The following is a 23,636-nucleotide window of genomic DNA, read 5'->3' as shown; positions in this document are numbered from 1 at the left end:
GCTTTGGAATGGGGTGTTTTTTGATGAGGTAACAGAGAGGGTAGATGAGGGCAATGCAGTTGATGTGCTGTATATGGAATTTCAAAGGGCGTTTGATAAAGTGCCGCATGTTAGGCTTGTCATCGAGATTGCGGCCCATGGAGTAAAGGGGGCAGTAGCAACGTGGATACAGAATTGGCTAAGTAATAGGAAGCAGAGAGTAGTGGTGAACGGTTGTTTTTCAAACAGGAGGGAGGTGTACAGTGATGTTCCCCAGGGGTCAGTGCTGGGACCACTGCTTTTCTTGATATATATATATAAATGACTTGGACTTAAGTGTACAGGACACAATTTCCAAATTTGCAGATGACACAAAACTTGGAAGGGTAGTGAACAATGAGGAGGATAGTGATAGACTTCAAGAGGGTATATACAGGCTGGTGGCATGGGCGGACACGTGGCAGATGAAATTTAACGCAGAAAAATGCGAGGTAATGCATTTCGGTAGAAAAATGAGGAGAGGCAATATAAACTAAAGGACACAATTCTAAAAGGGGTAAAGGAACAGAGAGATCTGGGGGTATATGTACACAAATCGTTGAAGGTGGCAGGGCAGATTGAGAAAGTGGTTAAAAAAGCATATGGGATCCTGGGCTTTATAAATAGAGGCATAGAGTACAAAAATATGGAAATGATGATGAAACTTTATAAAACACTGGTTCGGCCACAACTGGAGTACTGTGTCCAATTCTGGGCACAGCACTTTAGGAAAGATGTGAAGGCCTTAGAGAGGATGCAGAAGAGATTTACTAGAATGATTCCAAGGATGAGGGACTTTAGTTTCGTGGATAGACTGGAGAGGCTGGGGGTTGTTTTCCTTGGAACAGAGACAGTTGCAAGGAGGTTTGATAGAGGTATTGAAAATCATGAAGGGTCGAGACAGAGTAGATAGAGAGAAACTGTTCCCATTGGCGGAAGCGTCAAGAACCAGAGGACATGACGCTTTGTGATTGGCAAAAGAGCCAAAGATGACATGAGGAAAAACTTTTTTACACAGCGAGTGGTTAGGATCTGGAATGCACTGCCCAAGGGAGTGGTGGAGGCAGATTCAATCATGGCCTTCAAAAGGGAACTGGATAAGTACTTGAAAAGAAAAAAATTTGCAGGGTTACTGTGATAGGGCGGGTGAGTAGGACTAGCTGGATTGCTCTTGCATAGAACCAGCGCCGACTCGATGGGTTGAATGGCCTCCTTCTGTGCTGTAACCTTTCTATGATTCTATGATTCTATTATTCTATTGTGGGTAAATACTAAGTCAGAACACCAAGATTGATTGGTTAATTAATAGGAACTTGAATTTAAACTGTGACCTCCAAGGCTACACAATATGCACCTTCATGACCCACGAAGACAAAAGCTTGCATAGCCCTGATATAGTTGTCCCAAGATTGCGTGCCACAAAGTGTTGCTGTCAGCTTGTTGCACAGTTTCTGTTCAGCCATGCCCAAGCTCTTGCATCTCTTTCATTGTATCTTATGCATACCCTAATCACAACAGACCACCCACTCAAGCCTTGAAAGCCTTGCTGCATTCATGTCTTCCAAGGGTTTCACAAATCAAATTATTGCAACACAAACATGATCATTTACGCAAGAGGTTTGTTACAGTGTATGTACTCCTTCAACTTACAACAACTTAAGACTACTTCTCTGATGATACAAAATGATGCATATTAAACAGTAAATGGATAAGCGCACAGAAACAATGATGCAATAGACTTGACAGTAGTTATAAGATGAATTATTCTTCCTTGGAAACTGATCTGCAATGTTACCTGGACCGGATGCAAAGTATCTGAATATTAAGCAATGGTTTGGTGCTGACCATACACGGAGTCTCTCTGGTCTTTGTTTGTCTGTTTGATCACTTCAGATGGACTACCCAATTTGAATAAGGCATGCTGGGAAATAATTTTGAAAATTTGACCAAGCAAAACAAATTTAAATATATAGCTCTTAAATTAAAAAGAACTACCAACCAAACATATATGCTGACAAAACTGACTGGACGCTTGCATTTGCATTGAATAGCTTTGCCTCTCCCTCAGATAGCGGATCAGACATAGACTAGATCTTCTGCTTGAGTGTAACACCGATGGAAGTGTGACAAGGCAGGACTTTTGCTTGCAATATGGATGCGACTCTGACCCCAGCCGAGTTTCAGGGTCAGGGTCATTTTAAATAATTTTGGTGCACTCCCCAGTTTTGCCCAGAAGCCGACCCAGGAGCAGATGGAAAATGGTTGTGGCAGGCTTCAGAGGCCAGTGTAGTGTGACCAGCGGCCTCTGGGGCAGCTAAAGAAGGGCAGAGTTATTTGTTTAAAATTTGCCAAGGGCTGGGAGATTATTCAATCACCCTGTGATCAGTACAACTCTTTTTGAAGAGTTTGAAATTTAAATATCCCTTGCCATTCTGCTTAGCAACACTGGATGCCAAGGACACTAAGCACAATGACAGGGAATGTGCCTTATGATATATTCATATCATTTCCCTGCAATTATAATATGCCCACCCACATTTGAGCAGACTTATTATATGCCCTAATCATTTCTGATGGAGAATGCCAGATGTGACGGGGTGAGCAGGGACCGAGCCGAGCTGTTTGCGAAGAACTTTCTGATCCACTCGAGTTACACCCGGAGACAGCAGAAGCTGAATGGATAATCTAGGCCAATTCTATGTTCATGGGGATTTGTGTAACAAAACAAACTGGTTCATTTTCTGTGAGTGAACCTGGGTTTTAACCCCGTACATGCCACATCAGAAAGAAAAAAGTATGATACATCACAGGCAAAAATGTTTAATATTTTTGGCACGCTACCGATGTGATTCCAAATGTTACCAGCATCCAATACTGCTGTGGTGAGTGGGAGGGGATTTCAAATTTAACTCCCCCTACCCCTAAAACAGTGTAATCTATCATGGTCGATTACACTCCCACACCCCATGACCTACATTGGCTCCCGGTCCAGCAACGCCTCGATTTTAAAATTCTCATCCTTATCTTCAAACCCCTCCATGGCGTCACCCATCCCTCTCTCTGTAACCTCCTCCAGCCCTACAACCCTCCGAGATTTCTGCACTCCTCCAATTTTTTTTTTATTCGTTCATGGGATGTGGGTGTCGCTGGCAAGGCCAGCATTTATTGCCCATCCCTAATTGCCCTTGAGAATTCTGGCCTCTTGCACATCCCCGATTTTCTTCGCTCCACCATTGGTGGCCGTGCCTTCAGCTGCCTAGGCCCTCAGCTCTGGAATTCCCTCCCTAAACCTCTCCACCTCTCTACCTCTCCTCCTTTAAGGCGCTCCTTAAAACCTACCTCTTTGACCAAGCTTTTGGCGACTTGTTCTAATATCTCCTTATGTGGCTCAGTGTCAAATTGTGTTTGATAGTCACTCCGGTGAAGCGCCTTGGATGTTTTACTACATTAAAGGCGCTATATAAATGCAAGTTGTTGTTGAATTTTAAAATTATAACGGCTCTCCTCTTCAGCTGCCCAGTCCACTGTTCCAAGTGCCCGAGAATTCCATATTCTCCCAGGAGGCAGGCATCCTCTGGGATGCTGGAATCCTGCTGGAAGTCCAACAAAAATATGATAATCAGGCTGTCCCTGGGAAATTCACCACTTTGAGCAGGTACAAAACCTGTCCCATCAACTTTATGTTGGGTTTCTACCAAAGAGGAAAATCTGAGCCCATGTCATTGAAGTAAAATGGAAACAGTACAGGTCCCAGCACTAATCCATGGGGTACTCCACTTATTACTTCCCCAACTCCAGCCTCACCCCCTTAACTGACACACAATGCTTTCTCTCCTTCAGTCAGTTTCTTATTCATCTCCAGAATTATGTAACAACTTTTCAAACAGAGCTTTGTGCAAAGTTTTTTGGAAGTCCAGGTGTAACATATTGTATGGTTTACCACAGACCACTTGAGGTAACATCTCAAGAAAAAGTCAGAGATTGGTCGGGCAGGATGTTCCCTTTCTGAATGCTGTGTTGGCTGATATTTAGTAAATTATAGATAATTCTCAAGTTTTCCCCTGATAATTTATGTATTGGTCGACTGTGTGGAACAAATTTACATTCATTCAAATGGATGTGTACTTGCTTCACATACTTGGCTCTTCATAGTTTAAGTGCTCCTCTCTTCATTTGGGCAGCAAAACCAAATCTGGCATATAGAGCAGTCAAGTTAAAAGCTTGGTAGAAATGCATGAATAGTTGGTGAATTGAGGCATTATGTGAGATTATTTGTTAAGTCCACAATTTTGTGAGTCAGCAGTAAAAAGTACTATGTGCCCATGCCCAGTGTATGCCAGGAGCGCATATCACAAAACTGCGCACTCCCGACCCATGATTTCCCATCCATTAAAGTACACGTGGAAAGTTGTGGGCTGGTAATACGAACTTATGCAATACGCATTCCCAGCGCCCACCAAGCATGTTATTGGCAACTCCAAACGGGGAATTTCATCATTGTTGAAAGAATTTTCCTTTGGATTAGATGTTAAACTGAGGCCCTGTGAGCCTGTTACTGTTGTTCAGGTGGACATTAAAGATGTAACAGCAATATCTGAAGAAGAGTTGGGAATTTTCTCATTGTTTTGGCCAACGTTATCCTCTCAACCGCTAGCAGCAAAAAACAGATTAACTGGTCATTCGTTTCACAGCTGTCTGTGGGCTGTTACTCGTATAGAATGGCTGACACCTTTAACTGCATGACAACAGCCACTTCAAAACTGTGTGTCGAAGTACTTTGAGATGTTGAGGTGCTCTGTAAGTGGAAGCATTTTTACTTATTTTAACATTTGAGAAGCATATAATTTCTTTCAGGATCCAGGTATTTATGTAGATTAGAGATGACAGGGGTGGAAGTGCTGATCCCTGTGATATTCCACTGAATGTCTCCACCCCTAGTCTGACACTACTCTCTCCTGTTATGTGTCACGGTACAGTTGAGATGTTGGAGGTATGAGTGCACATAGAGGGTCACCCAATCGTCCATCCTGTATCCCAGCTTGTGCGTGAGCAAATGAACTTGCGCCATGTAAGTAGATTATATTATACAGCTGCTTTATGGGCTCATCTTTCCAAATGGTAATGCAATAAAGGTTGCAGTTTGAAGTGGCAGGGACAATCTGTACCCTGCCGCAGTATTGACAGGTATGCAAAGCTCAGAAAGATTTAGCACGCAGGCTAAGTCTGTATTTGATTGGGTTACAGGAAATGCATTGTGGGATGCATAATTGGCTTGGTATTATGAAATACGAGCTAGTCTTACCTTGAAAGACCATTTGAAACCATTCACCTTAATCCTGATTCTTTGGCACAACATTTATTGGCCTCCATTTTTGCACCCGCTATCGGGTGCGTTCCTGGCGGGGGGGGCTCCGAAAATCGGGGAATCCCGGAGTGGGTCAGGAGCCCGGCTCCAACCCGCCCACTTCCGGGTTCCCCACTGACGCGCCGACGTGCGCACGCAGCCCCTGCATGTGGGACTCCCGCAGGCAATTAAAGCCAGCGGGGTGCCACTTGAGACTATTTACATTGCTATTTCAGGTCATTAAAAGCCCTGATTAAGGGAATATGTCTGGAGGGGTGGGATTTTAGAAAGAACTGGGACTGTTTCCCGTACTGGGGGAAACACTCCCAGTTGAAATGGACGCGTTGCAGCTATCAGCCTGTGGCAGCTGCAAAGGTCCATTTGACAGGTGGGGGGGGAGACCCTCACTCATTGCAGGAGGCCACTCTGTCACTTGGGACAAAGTTTGGCCTCCACCACCCTCCTCCTGACAATCAAATGCACCAACTTGCACACTTACCCCGGTACCTACCTTGCGGACCCCCTCAGATGTCCATCTTCTGGATGGGGGCCGCCGTAGCTGCAGTCATGACCTCCTCGGAGGACAAACAGCATCACCGGCCTCGCCGGCCAAGCCGTCCACCTCTGACACGTGGAGCTCCACAACACAGTGCTGTGACACATCCACCTGCACAGCTTGCAGGTGGGCGATATGTTGGTGGTGCAGGTGACCTTCTCTGCCACCTCGAGCCAGGCCTTCCTGGTGGCAGAGGCAGGCCGCTTCCTCCCGCCCGCCGGGGGGAAGATCTCTGTCCTCCCCCTCCTCCTCACCCCATCTAATGATACCTGGAGTGAGGCATCATTAAACCTGGGAGCAGCCTCCCCCTTGGGCTGCTCCATGCTGTAATTTTTCCTATTTGTTGCAGCATCTGTCAGTGGAGGACTGCCCCTTTAAATAGAGCTCCTCCAGCTGACAGACCTTACTGCGCATGCGCAGTCCGCCCAATGCGCAGATTAGCAGCGGGGAACCCGGAAGACCAGGTAAGTGGATCCAATTAGGCTGCGATTGCGTGCGGGGCAGACTGATTTCGCCGGGCGCGTTACACACGCGCCCAATAGCCCCCCCCCGCCGCGAACCCGCAGCCCTGGCAATATCGAGCCCATTGTATCTGACATCGGCAATCAAGCAGAGTTTTTAGTTCTCCTGTGGAGAGGGCACCCTGGAGTCACAAATGTTATAGCCAATGAACACATGCAAGCCTGTTCATTCATTCATTTTTTTTCCCTTCCACCCATCCTTCCTTCCTTCCTTCCTTCCTTCTTTCCTTCCTTCTTTCCTTCCAACCCTCCTTTGCTGCAATCTTTCCAGAAGCACCGCCCTCCAAAACCAGCATCATAAAATGAAGGTGCTCAGCCTCGTTGCCATTTAAAGCTTTTTTCCCCGGAAATAATAAAGCAGCCCCTTTAAGTATCAGCTGAAACCTTTAAGAGCTGCACCTGTGTCCTATTTCCTCACCTTCTATCCTCTTGTGACAGCAGCAAGCTCCTGCTGGAAGACCCAATCCTAGCTGGGAGTTCACTGTGAATACACAATGAAGCTGGCCTTGGGAAATGCCGTGAGGTGGGCCTAGGGTTTTGTCAGCGAGCATTAAGCTCACTGCTCTCTGGCCTCGCTCCTTCACCACCAGGATTGGCAAGTCAGCCCTCATGTGTTTTTCTATTGAGGGTAGATTTACGAATTAATCCTCCTAGCACAGAGCTTCATAAAACAGTAGCACATACTAAGAATAAAACTGGACGGATCACCCGGCAACGGACCACTAGGCACCGGACACGACAAAGGCAAACCAAGCCCAGTTGACCCTGCAAAGTCCTCCCCACTAACATGTGGGGACTTGGGCCAAAATTGGGAGACCTGTCCTACAGACCAGTCAAGCAACAGCCTGACATAGCCATACTCACAGAATCATACCTTTCAGCCAACGTCCCAGACTCTTCCATCATCATCCCTGGGTATATCCTGTCCCACCAGCAGGACAGATCGACCAGAGGTGGCGGTATAGTCAGGAGGGAGTGGCCCTGGGAGTCCTCAACATTGACTCCAGACCCCATGCAATCTGATGGCATCAGGTTAAACATGGGCAAGGAAACCTCCTGCTGATTATCACCTACCGCCCTCCCTCAGCTGATGAATCAGTTCTCCTCCATGTTGAACACCATATGGAGGAAGCACTGAGGGTAGCAAGGGCACAGAATGTACTCTGGGTGGGGGACTACATTGTCCGTCACCAAGGGTGGCTCAGCAGCACCACTATTGATGGAGCTGGCCGAGTCCTGAAGGACACAGCTGCCAGACTGGGCCTGCGGTAGGTGGTGAGCAAACCAACACGAGGGAAAAACTTACTTGACGTCATCCTCACCAATCTACCTGTCGCAAATGCATCTGTCCATGACAGTATTGGTAGGAGTGACCACCGCACAGTCCTCGTGGAGACGAAGTCCCATCTTCGCAGTGAGGATTCCATCCAACGTGTTGTGTGGCATTATCACCGTGCTAAATGGGATAGATTCAGAACAGATCTAGCAGCTCAAAACTGGGCATCCATGAGGTGCTGTGGGCCATCAGCAGCAGAATTGTATTCCAGCACAATCTGTAACCTCATGGCCCGGCATATTCCTCACTCTACCATTACCAACAAGCCAGGGGATCAACCCTGGTTCAATGAGGAGTGTAGAAGAGCATGCCAGGAGCAGCACCAGGCGTACCTAAAAATGAGGTCCCAAGCTGGTGAAGCTACAACTCAGGACTACACGCATACTAAACAGCGGAAGCTATCAACAGAGCTAAGTGATTGCATAACCAATGGATCAGATCAAAGCTCTGCAGTCCTGCCACATCCAGTCGTGAATGGTGGTGGATAATTAAACAACTAACAGGAGGAGGAGGCTCTGTAAACATCCCCATCCTCAATGATGGAGGAGTCCAGCACATGAGGGCAAAAGACAAGGCTGAAGCGTTTGCAACCATCTTCAGCCAGAAGTGCCGACTGGATGATTCATTTCGGCCTCCTCCCGATATCCCCACCATCACTGAAGCCAGTCTTCAGCCAATTCGATTCACTCCACGTGATATCAAGAAACAGCTGAGTGCACTGGATACAGCAAAGGCTATGGGCCCCGACAACATTCCGGCTGTAGGGCTGAAGACTTGCGCTCCACAACTAGCTGTGCCTCTAGCCAAACTGTTCCAGTACAGCTACAACACTGGCATCTACCCAACAATGTGGAAAATTGCCCAGATATGTCCTGTCCACAAAAAGCAGGACAAATCCAATCTGGACAATTACCGCCCCATCAGTCTACTCTCAATCATCAGCAAAGTGATGGAAGGTGTCGTCGACTGTGCTATCAAGCAGCACTTACTCGCCAATAACCTGCTCACCGATGCTCAGTTTGCGTTCGGCCAGGACCACTCGGCACCAGACCTCATTACATCCTTGGTCCAAACATGGACAAAAGAGCTGAATTCCAGAGGTGAGGTGAGAGTGACTGCCCTTGACATCAAGGCAGCATTTGACCGAGTGTGGCACCAAGGAACTCTAGTAAAATTGAAGTCAACTCTCCAGTGGCTGGAGTCATACCTCGCACAAAAGAATTTGGTAGTGGTTGTTGGAGGCCAATCATCTCAGCCCCAGGACATTGCTGCAGGAGTTCCTCAGGGCAGTGTCCTAGGCCCAACCATCTTCAGCTGCTTCATCAATGACCTTCCCTCCATCATAAGCTCAGAAATGGGGATGTTCGCTGATGATTGCACAGTCTTCAGTTCCATTCGCAACCCCTCAGATAATGAAGCAGCCCGAGCCCGCATGCAGCAAGACCTGGACAACATCCAGGCTTGGGCTCATAAGTGGCAAGTAACATTCGCACCAGACAAGTGCCAGGCAATGACCATCTACAACAAGAGAGAGTCTAACCACCTCCCCTTGACATTCAATGGCATTACCAACGCCGAATCCCCCACCATCAACATCCTGGGGTTCACCATTGACGAGAAACTTAACTGGACCAGCCACATAAATACTGTGGCTACAAGAGAAGGTCAGAGGCTGGGTATTCTGTGGCGAGTGACTCACCTCCTGACTCCCCAAAGCCTTTCCACCATCTGCAAGGCACATGTCAGGAGTGTGATGGAATACTCTCCACTTGCCTGGATGAGTGCAGCTCCAACAACACTCAAGAAGCTCGACACCATCCAGGACAAAGCAACCAACTTGATTGGCACCCCATCCACCACCTTAAACATCCACTCCCTTCACCACCGGTGCACCGTGGCTGCAGTGTGTACCATCCACAGGACGCACTGCAGCAACTCGCCAAGGCTTCTTTGACAGCACCTCCCAAACCCGCGACCTCTACCACCTAGAAGGACAAGTGCAGCAGACATTTGGGAACAACACGACCTGCACGTTCCCCTCCAAGTCAAACACCATTCCGACTTGGAAAATATATCGCCGTTCCTTCATCGTCGCTGGGTCAAAATCCTGGAACTCCCTTCCTAACAGCACTGTGGGAGAACCTTCACCACACGGACTGCAGGGGTTCAAGAAGGCGGCTCACCACCACCTTCTCAAGGGCAATTAGGGATGGGCAATAAATGCTGGCCTTGCCAGCGACGCCCATATCCCATGAACGAATAAAAAAAGATACTCATAGGTCATTGTTCATCTCGAGGTATGTACCTCACCTCATTCACATCACAGCTTAGCCTTTAAAGATAGGCACATCTCCCTTGTGCTGTAATATAAATAAATAACGTGTACAATTGAGACAAAGTTCTTCTTGGATACTGTATTCTGTATTTTGCTTGCCATTGCTGGTGTCTGTATTTTATTGTGTGAATGAACTGCACGTGAAAAGGGGAGAGAATAATAAAACAAAAGCAAAATACTGCGGATGCTGGAAATCGGAAATAAAAACAGAAATGCTGGAAACACTCGGCAGGTCAGGCAGCCTCTATGGAGAGAGAAAAACGGAGTTAAAGTTTCAGGTCGACGACCTTTCATCAGACTCGGAAGATGTTAGAGATTAACAGTTTTTAATCAAGTACGGAGCCAGGGAAAAGGCAGGGGGGTGGGTTGGGTTGGGGAGGGGGTTGAGGGGTGAGGAAAGAACAATGGGGAAGGTCTGTGATAGCTGGAAATCTGAAATAAAAAGAGATAATTTTGGAAACAATCAGCAGTTCAGGCAGCATCTGTGGAGAGAGAAACAGTTAACTTTTCAGAGAATAATAAAATCTTGGAGGAAAAAAATGCATTATAGGCAGCATCTAAATTCACAGAATAGCTTCTTGAGTACCATGAGTCAGTAAATTAACTTATTTCCAGATGTATTGTACAAATTACAAGTGCACTATGATGAACTCTGTATATTTTTTCCACCTTGCTAAAAACACATTTATTGTTGTTCTTCTTATCAGCCAAATCCCCCCATTTCCGACGCCTGCAGAACGTAGAAGTTAACGCTGGGCAGAACGCCACATTCCAGTGCATGGCCAACGGGCAAACAACATTCTCTGACAAACTATGGCTACAGGTAAAAGACAACATTCGTCATAATGGATATTGTTACAAGCACCATAATGTGAAATGATTCTCCGCACAGGGGACTCCAATCAGCTGTTTCTATCAAATCATACAACACAGAAGGAGGCCATTCGGCCCTTCGTGCCTGTGCTGGCTCTTTGAAAGAGCTATCCAATTAGTCCCACTTCCCTGCTCTTTCCCCATAGCCCTGCAATTTTCTCCACTTCAAGTGTTTATACTATTCCCTTTTCAACATTGCTGTTGAATGTGCTCCCACTACTCTTTCAGACAGTGTATTCCAGATCATAACAACTTGATGCATAAAAAAATGTTTCCTCGTCCCACCTCTGGCTCTTTTGTCAATTACCTTAAATCTGTAACCTCTGGTTACCAGCCCTTATGTCAATGGAAACGGTTTTTCCTTATTTACTCTATCAAAACCTTTACATGATTTTGAACACCTCTGTTAAATCTTCTCTTAACCTTCTCTGCTCCAAGGAAAACAATACCAACTTCTCCAGTCTCTCCACGTAACTGAAGTCCCTCATCCCTGGTACCACATAAACTGGCTCAGCAAGATCGACAGTCTCAGGAATAATAACTGTTGCCTTCGCTTTAGAATAATTCCACACTCTCTTTTTACTTCCAATGAACTCCTCTCCCCCTCTGAAGGTGGTTCTGATTCATGCTGATCAGAACCAGTTCCTGCAGCTGAGAGAAAGACAGAGGAGATCTCTTAACCCAAGAGTTATCTAGCCTGTGGTGATTGTCTTCATCACGATCTCTACCAGCCCAGTACAGCCCTGCTTTTCTGATCGCAGCACTGGCAGCTCAGCCTTGGCCCGACAACATCCCAGCCTGAGCTGTGATGAGAAGTTTAAGTTTAATCAATAGTATAAATGTCAAATCAAAAAGTCATTTCTATTAGCTAGAGAACATCAAGTAAGCTGTTTTTTCAGTGAATAAACAAGAATCAGAAGTGATGGTGTTTGGTTTATTTTAACTATCCAAATGCAGGGATTTTCTGGACTTCAATAGGACAGCAGGTTTTCTGCCATTTAAATAGAATCTTAGAATCTTACAACTCAGAAGGAGGCCATTCGGCCCATCTTGCCTGTGCCGGCTCTTTGAACGAGCTATCCAATTAGTCCCATACCCCTGCTCTTTCTGAAAAGCCCTGTAAATGTTCCCTTTTTGAGTATTTATCCAATTCCCTTTTGAAAGTTATTATTGAATCTGCTTCCATCACCCTTTCAGGCAGTGCATTCCAGATCATAACAACTCGCTGCGTGAAACAAAATTCTCCTCATCTCCCCCTGGCTTTTTTGCCCATTATCTTAAATCTGTGTCCTCTGGTTACTGACCCTCCTGCCAGTGGAAACAGTTTCTCCCTATCTACTTTATCAAAACCCTTCATAATTTTGAACATCTCTATTAAATCTCCCCTCAACCTTCTCTGCTCCAAAGAGAACAATCTGAGCTTCTCTCGTCTCTCCACATAACTGAAGTCCCTCCATCCCTGGTACCATTCTGGTAAATGCACCATGTCCATTCAATCTGGACACTTGAGAGGTAAGACCAAAGGGTCTTCAGCACTTGTGAAACTGTGTCCTAGCAACAAATCAATACCTTCAAGAGAAGGGATGGGAGAAAACAGAGGGTCATGAATCTTTGGAATTCTTTACCCCAAAAAGCTGTGGAGGCTGAGTCATTGAATACATTCAAGGCTGAGTTAGACAAATTTTTGATCAGCAAGGGAGTCAAAGGATATGGGGAAAAGGCGGGAAAGTGGAGTTGAGGTAAAAATCAGATCAGCCATGATCTCATTGAATGGCGGAACAGACTTGAAGGGCCAAATGGCCGACTCTTGCTCCTGTTTCTTATGGTCTTATGGTCTAACAGACCAAAAAAAATCATTCAACAGTCATGCTTATAGTGTGGATGTCACATCAGGTGTTTCATTTAAATCCAATTTATTTCAAAATTGCAAAGCATGTACTCCTTTAGGGCACTCCAGCCATTCAGAGATTAAACCATGTTACAATATTTTAGATCATAGGAAAAGCAACATTTTATAAAGTTGTGTTCTATTTTAAAATGGTCAACCGGTGGAAATTAAAAATCAGCATTTAAATCAGTTTCACAACATTGGTGATTTAAGTAGCTGTAGCTATTGTCACAGCCTCATTACTTATACCACTGAACCACCAACCAGGCACACTGTTGTGAAACTGCAAGTAGCAGGTAATCACTGAGCGTCTTCGGAAGATACACAGAGAGCAACGAGCATGAAAGGACACAAGACGTGGCTGGTGCTTTAGCCTTGAAAAGCCAGCCTAGCACTAGTGACCATTTTGGTGCAAGTACACATTATGAAATGACTTATCAGTGTATCTCAACACAACCATTATTTATGTCCTTGTGTTGCAAAAATCTTAACTTTACAAAACTATTTATATGCAATTAGATCCTCTTGAGTCCTAAAGTACATATGTGCAATGCATTTACTAAACTCTGTCTTTCGGGTACGTGTTCATCTTCTGTTAAAGTTCTTTTTAGGTTTCAAAATCCACATGTAAATGACTCAGATCTGATCCCTGGTATGTGCTGAATTTGCCTCAGTGCCTCTGGGTTGGAGAGAGGAAATAAAACAAAGCACTACTCCTGATCACTATCCATTGGCACCTATTGGAAAAGAAAGAAAGACAGATTTTCATTTATATTAGCGCCTTTCACAACCGCAGTATGTCCCCAAGTGCATTACAGCCAATGAAGTACTTTTGAAGTGTAGTCACTGTTGTAGTGTAGGAAATGCGACAGCCAAATCAGCAATATGATAATGATAATGACCAGATAATTTGTTTTTTAAGTAATGTTGGTTGAGGAATAGATATTGGCCAGGACACCAGGGAGAACTCCCCTACTCTTCTTCAGAATAGTGCCATGTGATCTTTTACATACACCTGAGAGGGCAGATGGGGCCTCATCCAAAAGATGGCACCTCAGACTCCCTCAATGCTACATTGAAACATCAGCCTAGATTTAGTGCTTAAATCTCTGGAGTGGGACTTGAACCCACAACCTTCTGACTTATAGGTGAGCGTGCTACCCACTAAGCCATGGCCACCACTCGTGAGGATATTGGGTATGGACAGGATCAGTCTCACTTGTAATGCCTTCATGGTCATGCAAGCTGCTAACACATGTAAAGAATGATGAGGTACCAGAGCGCAAGTTGGAGCAAATATATGGTTAAAATTCAGCTGCATTTTCTATTATGTGACAGCGGTGAGCAATTCCCAGTGGACATTGCTTTATGAATAAGGTTTATTTTTCCTTGCCGTTTCTCTCCCCTCTCTTATTAGGAATGCATTGGCTCCTTGCTTAGGTATGATGATTGCATGGGCACCAGGTGCCTTCTGTTATCTCAGCCAAGTGGCTATTAGTCATCAGTGAACCTTGATAATTAGTGTCACCAGGCAACTTGGACACAGGGCATTGCAGTCGAACCCGATTGTCTCACTTGGTGTCAATACACACGCACTTGCAGAAGGGACTCTTGGATAGTGATCAGGTGCAGGAGCCCATGGCTGATTCTTCTGGGTGCTGGAATTTATGACATACCTTTTCAGCCAGTGAAGCTCGAAAATGGAAGTATAAAGTCAGAAAACGACCCCTGTTATCTCAGTCCTCAAAGGTCACTGTTATCTGGTATAGTGTTCACAAAGAAAAGTTCCATGGCATGATTGGTCAGTTAATCACATCATGGCAGCCATCATGCTATACTTTAATAAAGCTAGACTCAGAACCAGAATTAGAAAACTGCGTTCATATTTATGGCAGACTTCCTGTAACATGGCAGTGGTTGAATAAGGATTTCACAGCAGACAGTTCCTGCCACTTCCAGGAATTGAACCCATTCAATGTCTCTCCAATGCTGCTCTTTAGTAAGCAATTCCTTCCTGCCACAGATAGCGCTATTGTATTTTTTGTAATTGTATAGCTAACCATGGGATGGGTGCATGCTATGGGACAGCCATAGCATTAGGGGCTTGGATGGAGAGAAATTTGTTGAGTGTATTCAGGAGGAATTTCTCATTCAGTATGTGGATGGCCCGACTAGAGAGGGGGCAAAACTTGACCTCCTCTTGGGAAATAAGGAAGGGCAGGTGACAGAAGTGTTAGTGAGGGATCACTTTGGGACCAGTGATCATAATTCCATTAGTTTTAAGATAGCTATGGAGAAGGATAGGTCTGGCCCAAAAGTTAAAATTCTAAATTGGGGAAAGGCCAATTTTGATGGTATTAGACAGGAACTTTCAGAAGTTGATTGGGAGAGTCTGTTGGCAGGCAAAGGGACGTCTGGTAAGTGGGAGTCCTTCAAAAATGTGTTAACCAGGGTTCAGGGTAAGCACATTCCTTATAAAGTGAAGGGCAAGGCTGGTAGAAGTAGGGAACCTTGGATGACTCGGGAGATTGAGGCCCGAGTCAGAAAGAAGAAGGAGGCATATGACATGCATAGGCAGCTGGGATCAAGTGGATCCCTTGAAGAGTATAGAGATTGCCGGAGTAGAGTTAAGAGAGAAATCAGGAGGGCAAAAAGGGGACATGAGATTGCTTTGGCAGATAAGGCAAAGGAGAATCCAAAGAGCTTCTACAAATACATAAAGGGCAAAAGAGTAACTAGGGAGAAAGTAGGGCCTCTGAAGGATCAACAAGGTCATCTATGTGCGGAACCACAAGAGATGGGTGAGATCCTAAATGAATATTTCGCATCGGTATTTACGGTTGAGAAAGGCATGGATGTTAGGGAACTTGGGGAAATAAATAGTGATGTCTGGAGGAGTGTACATATTACAGAGAGGGAGGTGCTGGAAGTCTTAACGCGCATCAAGGTAGATAAATCTCCGGGACCTGATGAAATGTATCCCAGGACGTTATGGGAGGTTAGGGAGGAAATTGCGGGTCCCCTAGCAGAGATATTTGAATCATCCACCGCTACAGGTGAGGTGCCTGAAGATTGGAGGGTAGCAAATGTTGTGCCTTTGTTTTAGAAGGGCGGCAGGGAAAAGCCTGGGAACTACAGACCGGTGAGCCTGACATCTGTAGTGGGTAAGTTGTTAGAGGGTATTCTGAGAAACAGGATCTACGGGCATTTGGAGAGGCAGGGACTGATTAGGAACAGTCAGCATGGTTTTGTGAGAGGAAAATCATGTCTCACGAATTTGATTGAGTTTTTTGAAGGGGTAACCAAGAAGATAGATGAGGGCTGTGCAGTAGACGTGGTCTACATGGACTTTAGCAAAGCCTTTGACAAGGTACCGCATGGTAGGTTGTTACATAAGGTTAAATCTCACGGGATCCAAGGTGAGGTAGCCAATTGGATACAACATTGGCTTGACGACAGAAGACAGAGGGTGGGTGTAGAGGGTTGTTTTTCAAATTGGAGGCCTGTGACCAGCGGTGTGCCTCAGGGATCGGTGCTGGGTCTGCTGTTATTTGTTATTTATATTAATGATTTGGATGAGAATTTAGGAGGCATGGTTAGTAAGTTTGCAGATGACACCAAGATTGGTGGCATCGTGGACAGTGAAGAAGGTTATCTAGGATTGCAACGGGATCTTGATAAATTGGGCCAGTGGGCCGATGAATGGCAGATGGAGTTTAATTTAGATAAATGTGAGGTGATGCATTTTGGGAGATCGAATCGGGCCAGGACCTACTCCGTTAATGGTAGGGCGTTGGGGAGAGTTATAGAACAAAGAGATCTCGGAGTACAGGTTCATAGCTCCTTGAAAGTGGAGTCACAGGTGGATAGGGTGGTGAAGAAGGCATTCAGCTTGCTTGGTTTCATTGGTCAGAACATTGAATACAGGAGTTGGGATGTCTTGTTGAAGTTGTACAAGACATTAGTAAGGCCACACTTGGAATACTGTGTACAGTTCTGGTCACCCTATTATAGAAAGGATATTATTAAACTAGAAAGAGTGCAGAAAAGATTTACTAGGATGCTGCCGGGACTTGATGGTTTGACTTATAGGGAGAGGTTGGATAGACTGGGACTTTTTTCCCTGGAGAGTAGGAGGTTGAGGGGTGATCTTATACAAGTCTATAAAATAATGAGGGGCATAGATAAGGTAGATAGTCAAAATCTTTTCCCAAAGGTAGGGGAGTCTATAACAAGGGGACATAGATTTAAGGTGAGAGGGGAGAGATACAAAAGGGTCCAGAGGGGCAATTTTTTCACTCAAAGGGTGGTGAGTGTCTGGAACGAGCTGCCAGAGGCAGTAGTAGAGGCGGGTACAATTTTGTCTTTTAAAAAGCATTTGGACAGTTACATGGGTAAGATGGGTATAGAGGGATATGGGCCAAGTGCAGGCAATTGGGACTAGCTTAGTGGTATAAACTGGGCGACATGGACATGTTGGGCCGAAGGGCCTGTTTCCATGTTGTAAACTTCTATGATTCTATGATTCTATGATACATGTAACCTTACACTGACGTCCTTCTCCCCAGCGACGCAGTGGAAAGGACACACCCATGAAGGAGACCAAGGTGTTGAACTACCGTCGATTTGTAGCTACCTTCAATGTGGCTAACACCGTGCGGAGTGACACAGACCACTATCGCTGCGTGATTGAGTCAGACGGAGGCTCCGGAGTGTCCAACTATGCAGAGTTAATTGTAAAAGGTTTGTTTGCATTTCTTCACCCCCTTCCTCTTATGTTAGATTTGTCTGTGACTCTGATGGGAGCATTGTGGTTACACAGGAAAAAAGCTCTTGAAATTGGAATTTCTGATGAAGCAATGGGATCTTCAATGTTTTTCACAAAGATCACTGAGAAACTAATCAGTACATTGTTATTGCTTGGGTGTAAACAGTGTTTTCAGCAAATCAGGGGTATAGTTTCATTTCTGTTGGCATTAGTTCCACAATGTTATTTAGAGTGGTGTATGCACAAGGCGAGGGGCTTTAAGCTTGCTCCCCTTTATACCCCAATGACACTGGCACATTTCTGCAACATGCTACTGTAATGTGCATTGGGACATATTCCCTTTAATCCAGCAATAATTTGAAGCTGATAAAGCTAACTCAGAGGTTCGTTAATTGAAGTGCAGAGTATTTTTTATTCTCATGTTTGTTACGCATTGTCAGGGCCTGAGTAGTATTGGTGCAGATAGCAGCTGTTTTCCTGTCGGGATTGATCTTGGCAGGCAACAGTTACTTCAAGTACTGGTGCTGTGCCCACTTATTCATTTGTGATGGCACGAAGTAGAGATGGCACAAAAATGCCATGCGTGTTTTGGATAGGAATAGCACCCGAGGAGAAATGTCCTGAGTTTGATGTGATTGGTTCGGATCACAGATTATGAAACTACCCTGAAAATGAGCAGCAGTATTTGTGCCAGCTACATAAATGGTGTGATTGAGCAGCAGAGAGATATCCTAAGAACATAAGAAATTGGAGCAGGAGTAGGCCATACGCCCCCTGGTGTCTGCTCCGCCATTCAACAAGATCATGGCTGATCTTCTACCTCAACTCGGCTTTCCCACCTTATCCCCATATCCCTTGATTCCCTGAGTTTCCAAAAATCTATCTATCTCAATCTTGAATATACTCAACGACTGAGCATCCACAGCCCTCTGGGGTAGAGAATTCCAAAGGTTCACAACCCTCTGAGTGAAGAAATTTTTCCTCATCTCAGTCCTAAATGGCCGTACTCATATCTTGAGACTATAACCCCTAGTTCTAGACTCTTGAGCCAGGAGAAACAGCCTCTCAGCATTTACCCTGTCAAGCCCTCTAAGAATTTTATACGTTTCAATGATACCACTTCTCATTCTTCTAAACTCCAGAGAATATAGGCCCATTCTACTCAATCTCTCCTCATAGGACAACCCTCTCATCCCAGGAATCAATCTAGTGAACCTTCGTTGCACCCCCTCTAAGGCAAGGAGACCAAAACTGTACACAGTCCTCCAGGTGTGGTCTCCCAGGATTCTAGGATTGATACATCTTCTGATATGTACCCCTGCAACATGGATACATCACTGGCACAGTCCTAGGACCACACATGAGCATCGAGTGGATGCTCTGTAGATACAGCCCCAGGACTATATGTGGGCATCAATCATCTGTACCACATTACATTTCCATGCATACAGCCCTGGTACTGTACTTGGGCATGGATCAGCTTTCCATTAAACTATACTCTGCAGACAGCCACAGGACTGTACTCAGGCATTTGTCAACCTTCCATTATAGCCGTGTCACACAATAGCTCTGTGCATCCAGCCCTGTAAGACCCTTGTGACCACGTGATCAAAGTGGGCATTAAAAAGTGTTAGGGACAAAGTGTATTGTTGATAAAGCCCTGATGGATGGAAAAGGTCCTGTTGGCTTTGACTGTATTGTGTTTCCTGAGGGTATCGCTCTCATGAAGGTCTAGATTGGGAGCAGGTATTCAATCAGAGTTTGTAAATTCCCTCTTCCCCCACACAAACACACACAATGACTAACACAAACTCCACTAATACACAGGCTTTGTAGTTGTGAGCCTTTAAAGTCACCACCAGTTAAAACCACTATTTGTAAGTTAGGCATAATGATGTACTGATTGATAGCGTTGCTCCTAAATCACATGATTTTGTATATGTATGAAATTGACTTGAAACTGACAGAGATTTTAAAAGGGACACCACAGGTTTTGGCAAAAGAGAGATATTTTGGAGATGCAATTTTCATGCAAACTGTGTGAACAATTTTGGGCCAAATGGAAACAAAAAGGTTGAGAGTTGAAGACTGCCAAGAAACAGTTGTTCCCCCAGCCAAATGCTCCATGGAGCACACAGAGCTTCACAAAGTCTGTGCATTTTTTTGTACTTTTATTTTTATCCCGCATCCCTCCCTCACCTTTTCTATTGATCTAGAGATCGCACTTACTGTCACTCCACGTCTTTCAGTGGGGAACTCGGGAAGGCTCCACAGTGTAATTAGCCAACGGGAGGCGTGCTCGCACCAGGCCAGGCTGACTTGGCCGTGTAAACACAAAAGCTTTTACAAAGCCCAAAAGTATGTCTTCTCTCAGTTTTTTCCACAAAGTAGTAATTTGTGGGAACATTCTACCCAGCTGTGAAAAAACACATTTATTTTTTTTCTGATCTGCAAAAACCTTTATGAATGTCAAATGTAACCCCTTCCCCCCTCCACCACCTCCGAATCTGGAACAACTCAGTGTAGTGAGGCAGTCCATCGATTGGTGCAATGAGTCCAAATTCTCAGTTGGAAGGAAGGGAATTGAGAGCACGAGCGTAAGAAGATGTACACAATTGCACACAAGTTTAATTCAGTGTCAACAGAAGCTGGGAAGTCACTCAGAGGGATATCGAGCATTGTATGGTAATGTTTGCAAGGTTGATATCTGTCCTTGAGTTCTATCGGTGGTGGGATGAGGTGGGGGTGGGGGTCGGGGGAGGGAGGGGAGATGAGGGATGGAGTGGAGCTTCAAATCTGAGCTACATCCTTGATTTGGAAGATGTTGCTCTCCCATGCCCTTTAGCAAGTGATTCACAACAGCACTTCATAGAATTGGCAACATGGAACAGGCCATTCATCCGAATCGGTCAATTGGTGTTTATCCTTCACATGAACAGTAGTCCTAATCCCATATGCCTCCTCTGTTACCATATCCCTTTATTCTCCTTTCCTTCAACCGACTATTTTTAAATGTTGACATGATCTCTGCTTCAATCACTAACTCTGGTAGTGCGTTCCACAGTCACACAACCTTCTGCTTCTCCTGCTCTCTGTGCTAGGGGTAGATTACATTTAATCTTATATCTATCTCCTTTCATTCTATGCTCCTTGGTCACCGGAAACAGTCTGTTTCTATCTACTCTGTCCAATCCCTTCATGATTTTAAACATCTCTATTAATTCACCCTTACTCTCCTCAATTCTAATGAAAGCAATTCCATGGCAGGCCTTGGAAACAGATTGCCTGCCCAACTTTTCAGCTGGGCTTTTTTTCCCAGTCTATATTCGGGTAATTGAAGTCGCCTACTATTACTGCTCGATTATTTTTACATTTCCCTTAAATATGCCGACAGATTTGCTCCTCTATCTCCTTCTCACTGTTTGGGGGTCTATAGTAGACACCCAGCAATGTAACAGCTCCTTTTCTGTTCCTTAACTCTAACCAAATAGATTCAGTCTTTGAACCCTCTAGTATATTGTCCCTCTGTAGAACTGTAATATTATCCTTGATCAATACTGCCACACTGCACCCCCCCCCCATCTCTTTTCCTTCCCTATCCGTCCTGAATATATTGTAGTCATGAATTCCCATTCCTGCCCATGTTTAAGCCAGGTCTCTATTATAGCCGTGTATCATAACCCCATGTGGCAACTTGCACCTGTAGCTAGTCAACCATATTTGTAATACTCCTCGCATTAACACACATGCATTCCAACACCATGCTAGTCGACATTGCTTTTCTCCTCCATCTAATTCCTGCTCTTTCTAAACTATTCTTTGTTCTGATGCTTTTTGTCCCTCCTAGTTTTCTATGCACCTTGCCTCTCCTCTCTGCTGCTACGTCCTGGTGCCCATCCCTCTGCCAAATTAGTTTAAACCTTCCCCCACAACTCTAGTTAACCTCTCATGAGGACATTGGTCCCAGCCCTGTTCAGGTGCAACCCATCCAGCTTGTACAGGTCCCTCTTGCCCCAGAACTGGGCTCAATACCCCAGGAATCTGAAGCCCTCCCTCCTGCACCACTTCTCCAGCCACGCATTCACCTGCACTATCTTCCTGTTTCTGCACTCACTAGCACGTAGCACTGGGAGTAATCTTTGAGGTCCTATTCTTTAATCTTTTCCTTAGCTCCTGAATCTTGGCCTGTAGGACCTCAACCCTTTTCCTACCTATGTCATTGGTTCCAACGTGAGAAAACTATCTCACAAAATGGATGGGGAGAAGTGGGGAACAAAACTAGTTTCCAAAGCTAGTGGGGCTGAAAATCGACGGGCCTCCTCTGTGCCTGCCGCAAGTGCTGTGAGTTTTCCACCGGCAACCTCCACGGCTGACCACGCCAGAGTATGTGAGGTTCCTTATTTTATGCATTGCTGGGGGACATCCACACCTCTATGGCTGCATCATTGAGTGCCCGCCGTAGCAAAGGGAGGAAGGCAGGTATTGTGATGGAAGTCCATGCTCAAAAATGCCTGGGATTCTCTTATGCAGCAGCCTTTTGACTGGCACCCTCTTGGAAAGGCATTCTGGTTCCCCTGTGGCTGAGACAGGTGACCATGTTTGGTGTGAAAAGAGTTACATCGAGTCACATCGAAACTACAGCACATAAACAGGCCATTCAGCCCAACTGGTCTATGCCAGCATTTATACTCCACACTAGCCGCCTCCCTCCTTACTTCATCTAACTCGATCAGCATACCCTTCTATTCCTTTCTCCCTCGTGTGCTTATCTAGTTTCCCCTTAAATGTATCTATGCTATTTGCCTCAACTATTCCTTGTGGTAGTGCGCGCCACATTCTTATCACTCTCTGGGTAAAGAAGTTTCTCCTGAACTCCCTATTGGATTTATTAGTGACTATTTTATATTTATGACCTCTAGTTTTGGACTCCTGCATATTTTCTCTACGTCTACCCGATCAAGCCCTATCCTTATCTTAAAGACCTCTATCAGGTCGCCCCTCAGCCTTCTCTTTCCTAGAGAAAAGAGCCCCAGCCTGTTCAGCCTTTCCTGATGAGGACATCCTCTCAGTTCTGGTATCATCCTTGTGAATCCTTTTTGCACCATCTCCAATGCCTCTATAATCCTTTCTATAATATGGAGACCAGAAATGTGCACAAGTGTGGTCTAACCAGGGTTCTATACAAGTTTAACATAACTTCTTTGCTTTTCAATTCTATCCCTCCAGAAATGAACCCCAGTGCTTGGTTTGCCTTTTTTATGGCCTTATTAACCTTCATCGCTACTTTTAGTGATTTGTGTATCTGTACCCCAAGATCCCTTTGCTCCTCTATCCCATTTAGACTCTTATTATCCAAGCAGTATGTGATCTTCTTATCCTTCCTACCAAAACGCACCACCTCACAGTTATCTATATTTAAATTTATTTGCCAATTACATGCCCATTCTGCAAGTTTATCAATGTTCTCTTGAGGTTCCGTCCCAAACAAAGCACTATGGAAAGTAGCAGTGGGCCTTCCGTCGCACTGGTGCCTAACTTATAGCGGAAGTGCTCCAGAAGCCCCACGGATTTTTAAGGCCAGTATCATTTTCTGTTGATGGATATAGGTTAGATCAGGGTGACCAAACTGTGGCCCTAGGCCGCATGCAGTCTGTTGTGCCATACCTTTGTTAGTAAGACTAGTGGTTTTAAAGGACAGTCAATTAGAATCAAAGTACTTTTTGGTCATGTTTGTTGTTAAGGATGGACACGCTGAATGAGCAAGACCCAAGTAAAGTGGAAGTTAAAATATAAAAATAATATTACCGGTGCCCATCCCTGTTAATCAGCGTACATCACAAATCTGATTTGAGACAGCTTTTAAATATAGCCTTTGCGAGTCCCCACGAAGCTTGATAAATGGGCAGGCAGCGGCAATTTGTAAAGAGCTTGATTGTTATTATTAGTCTGTTTCTCAATCAGGGGTTGGGTTGCAGAGGGGGGGTGCAGTCAATTAAC

The 23,636-nt window shown here is 45.1% G+C and overlaps 1 protein-coding gene across 3 annotated transcripts in view; it reads left to right on the top strand.

The window, feature by feature from the left end:
- LOC137310786 (receptor-type tyrosine-protein phosphatase mu-like) overlaps window positions 1-23,636 on the top strand; it is a 797,377-nt gene that overhangs the window by 289,103 nt on the left and 484,638 nt on the right. For all 3 annotated transcript variants that reach the window (XM_067978407.1, XM_067978404.1, XM_067978408.1), the window contains exons 5-6: window positions 10,818-10,933; window positions 17,440-17,614. In XM_067978407.1, the coding sequence (XP_067834508.1) occupies window positions 10,818-10,933; window positions 17,440-17,614 (291 nt within the window). The remainder of the gene's footprint in view (window positions 1-10,817; window positions 10,934-17,439; window positions 17,615-23,636) is intronic.

Source organism: Heptranchias perlo, chromosome 3 (genome assembly GCF_035084215.1).
Source record: "Heptranchias perlo isolate sHepPer1 chromosome 3, sHepPer1.hap1, whole genome shotgun sequence".
Taxonomy (NCBI): Eukaryota; Metazoa; Chordata; class Chondrichthyes; order Hexanchiformes; family Hexanchidae; genus Heptranchias; species Heptranchias perlo.
Note: the sequence above shows the minus strand (reverse complement) of the source record. Positions and strands in the feature narration are given on the sequence as shown.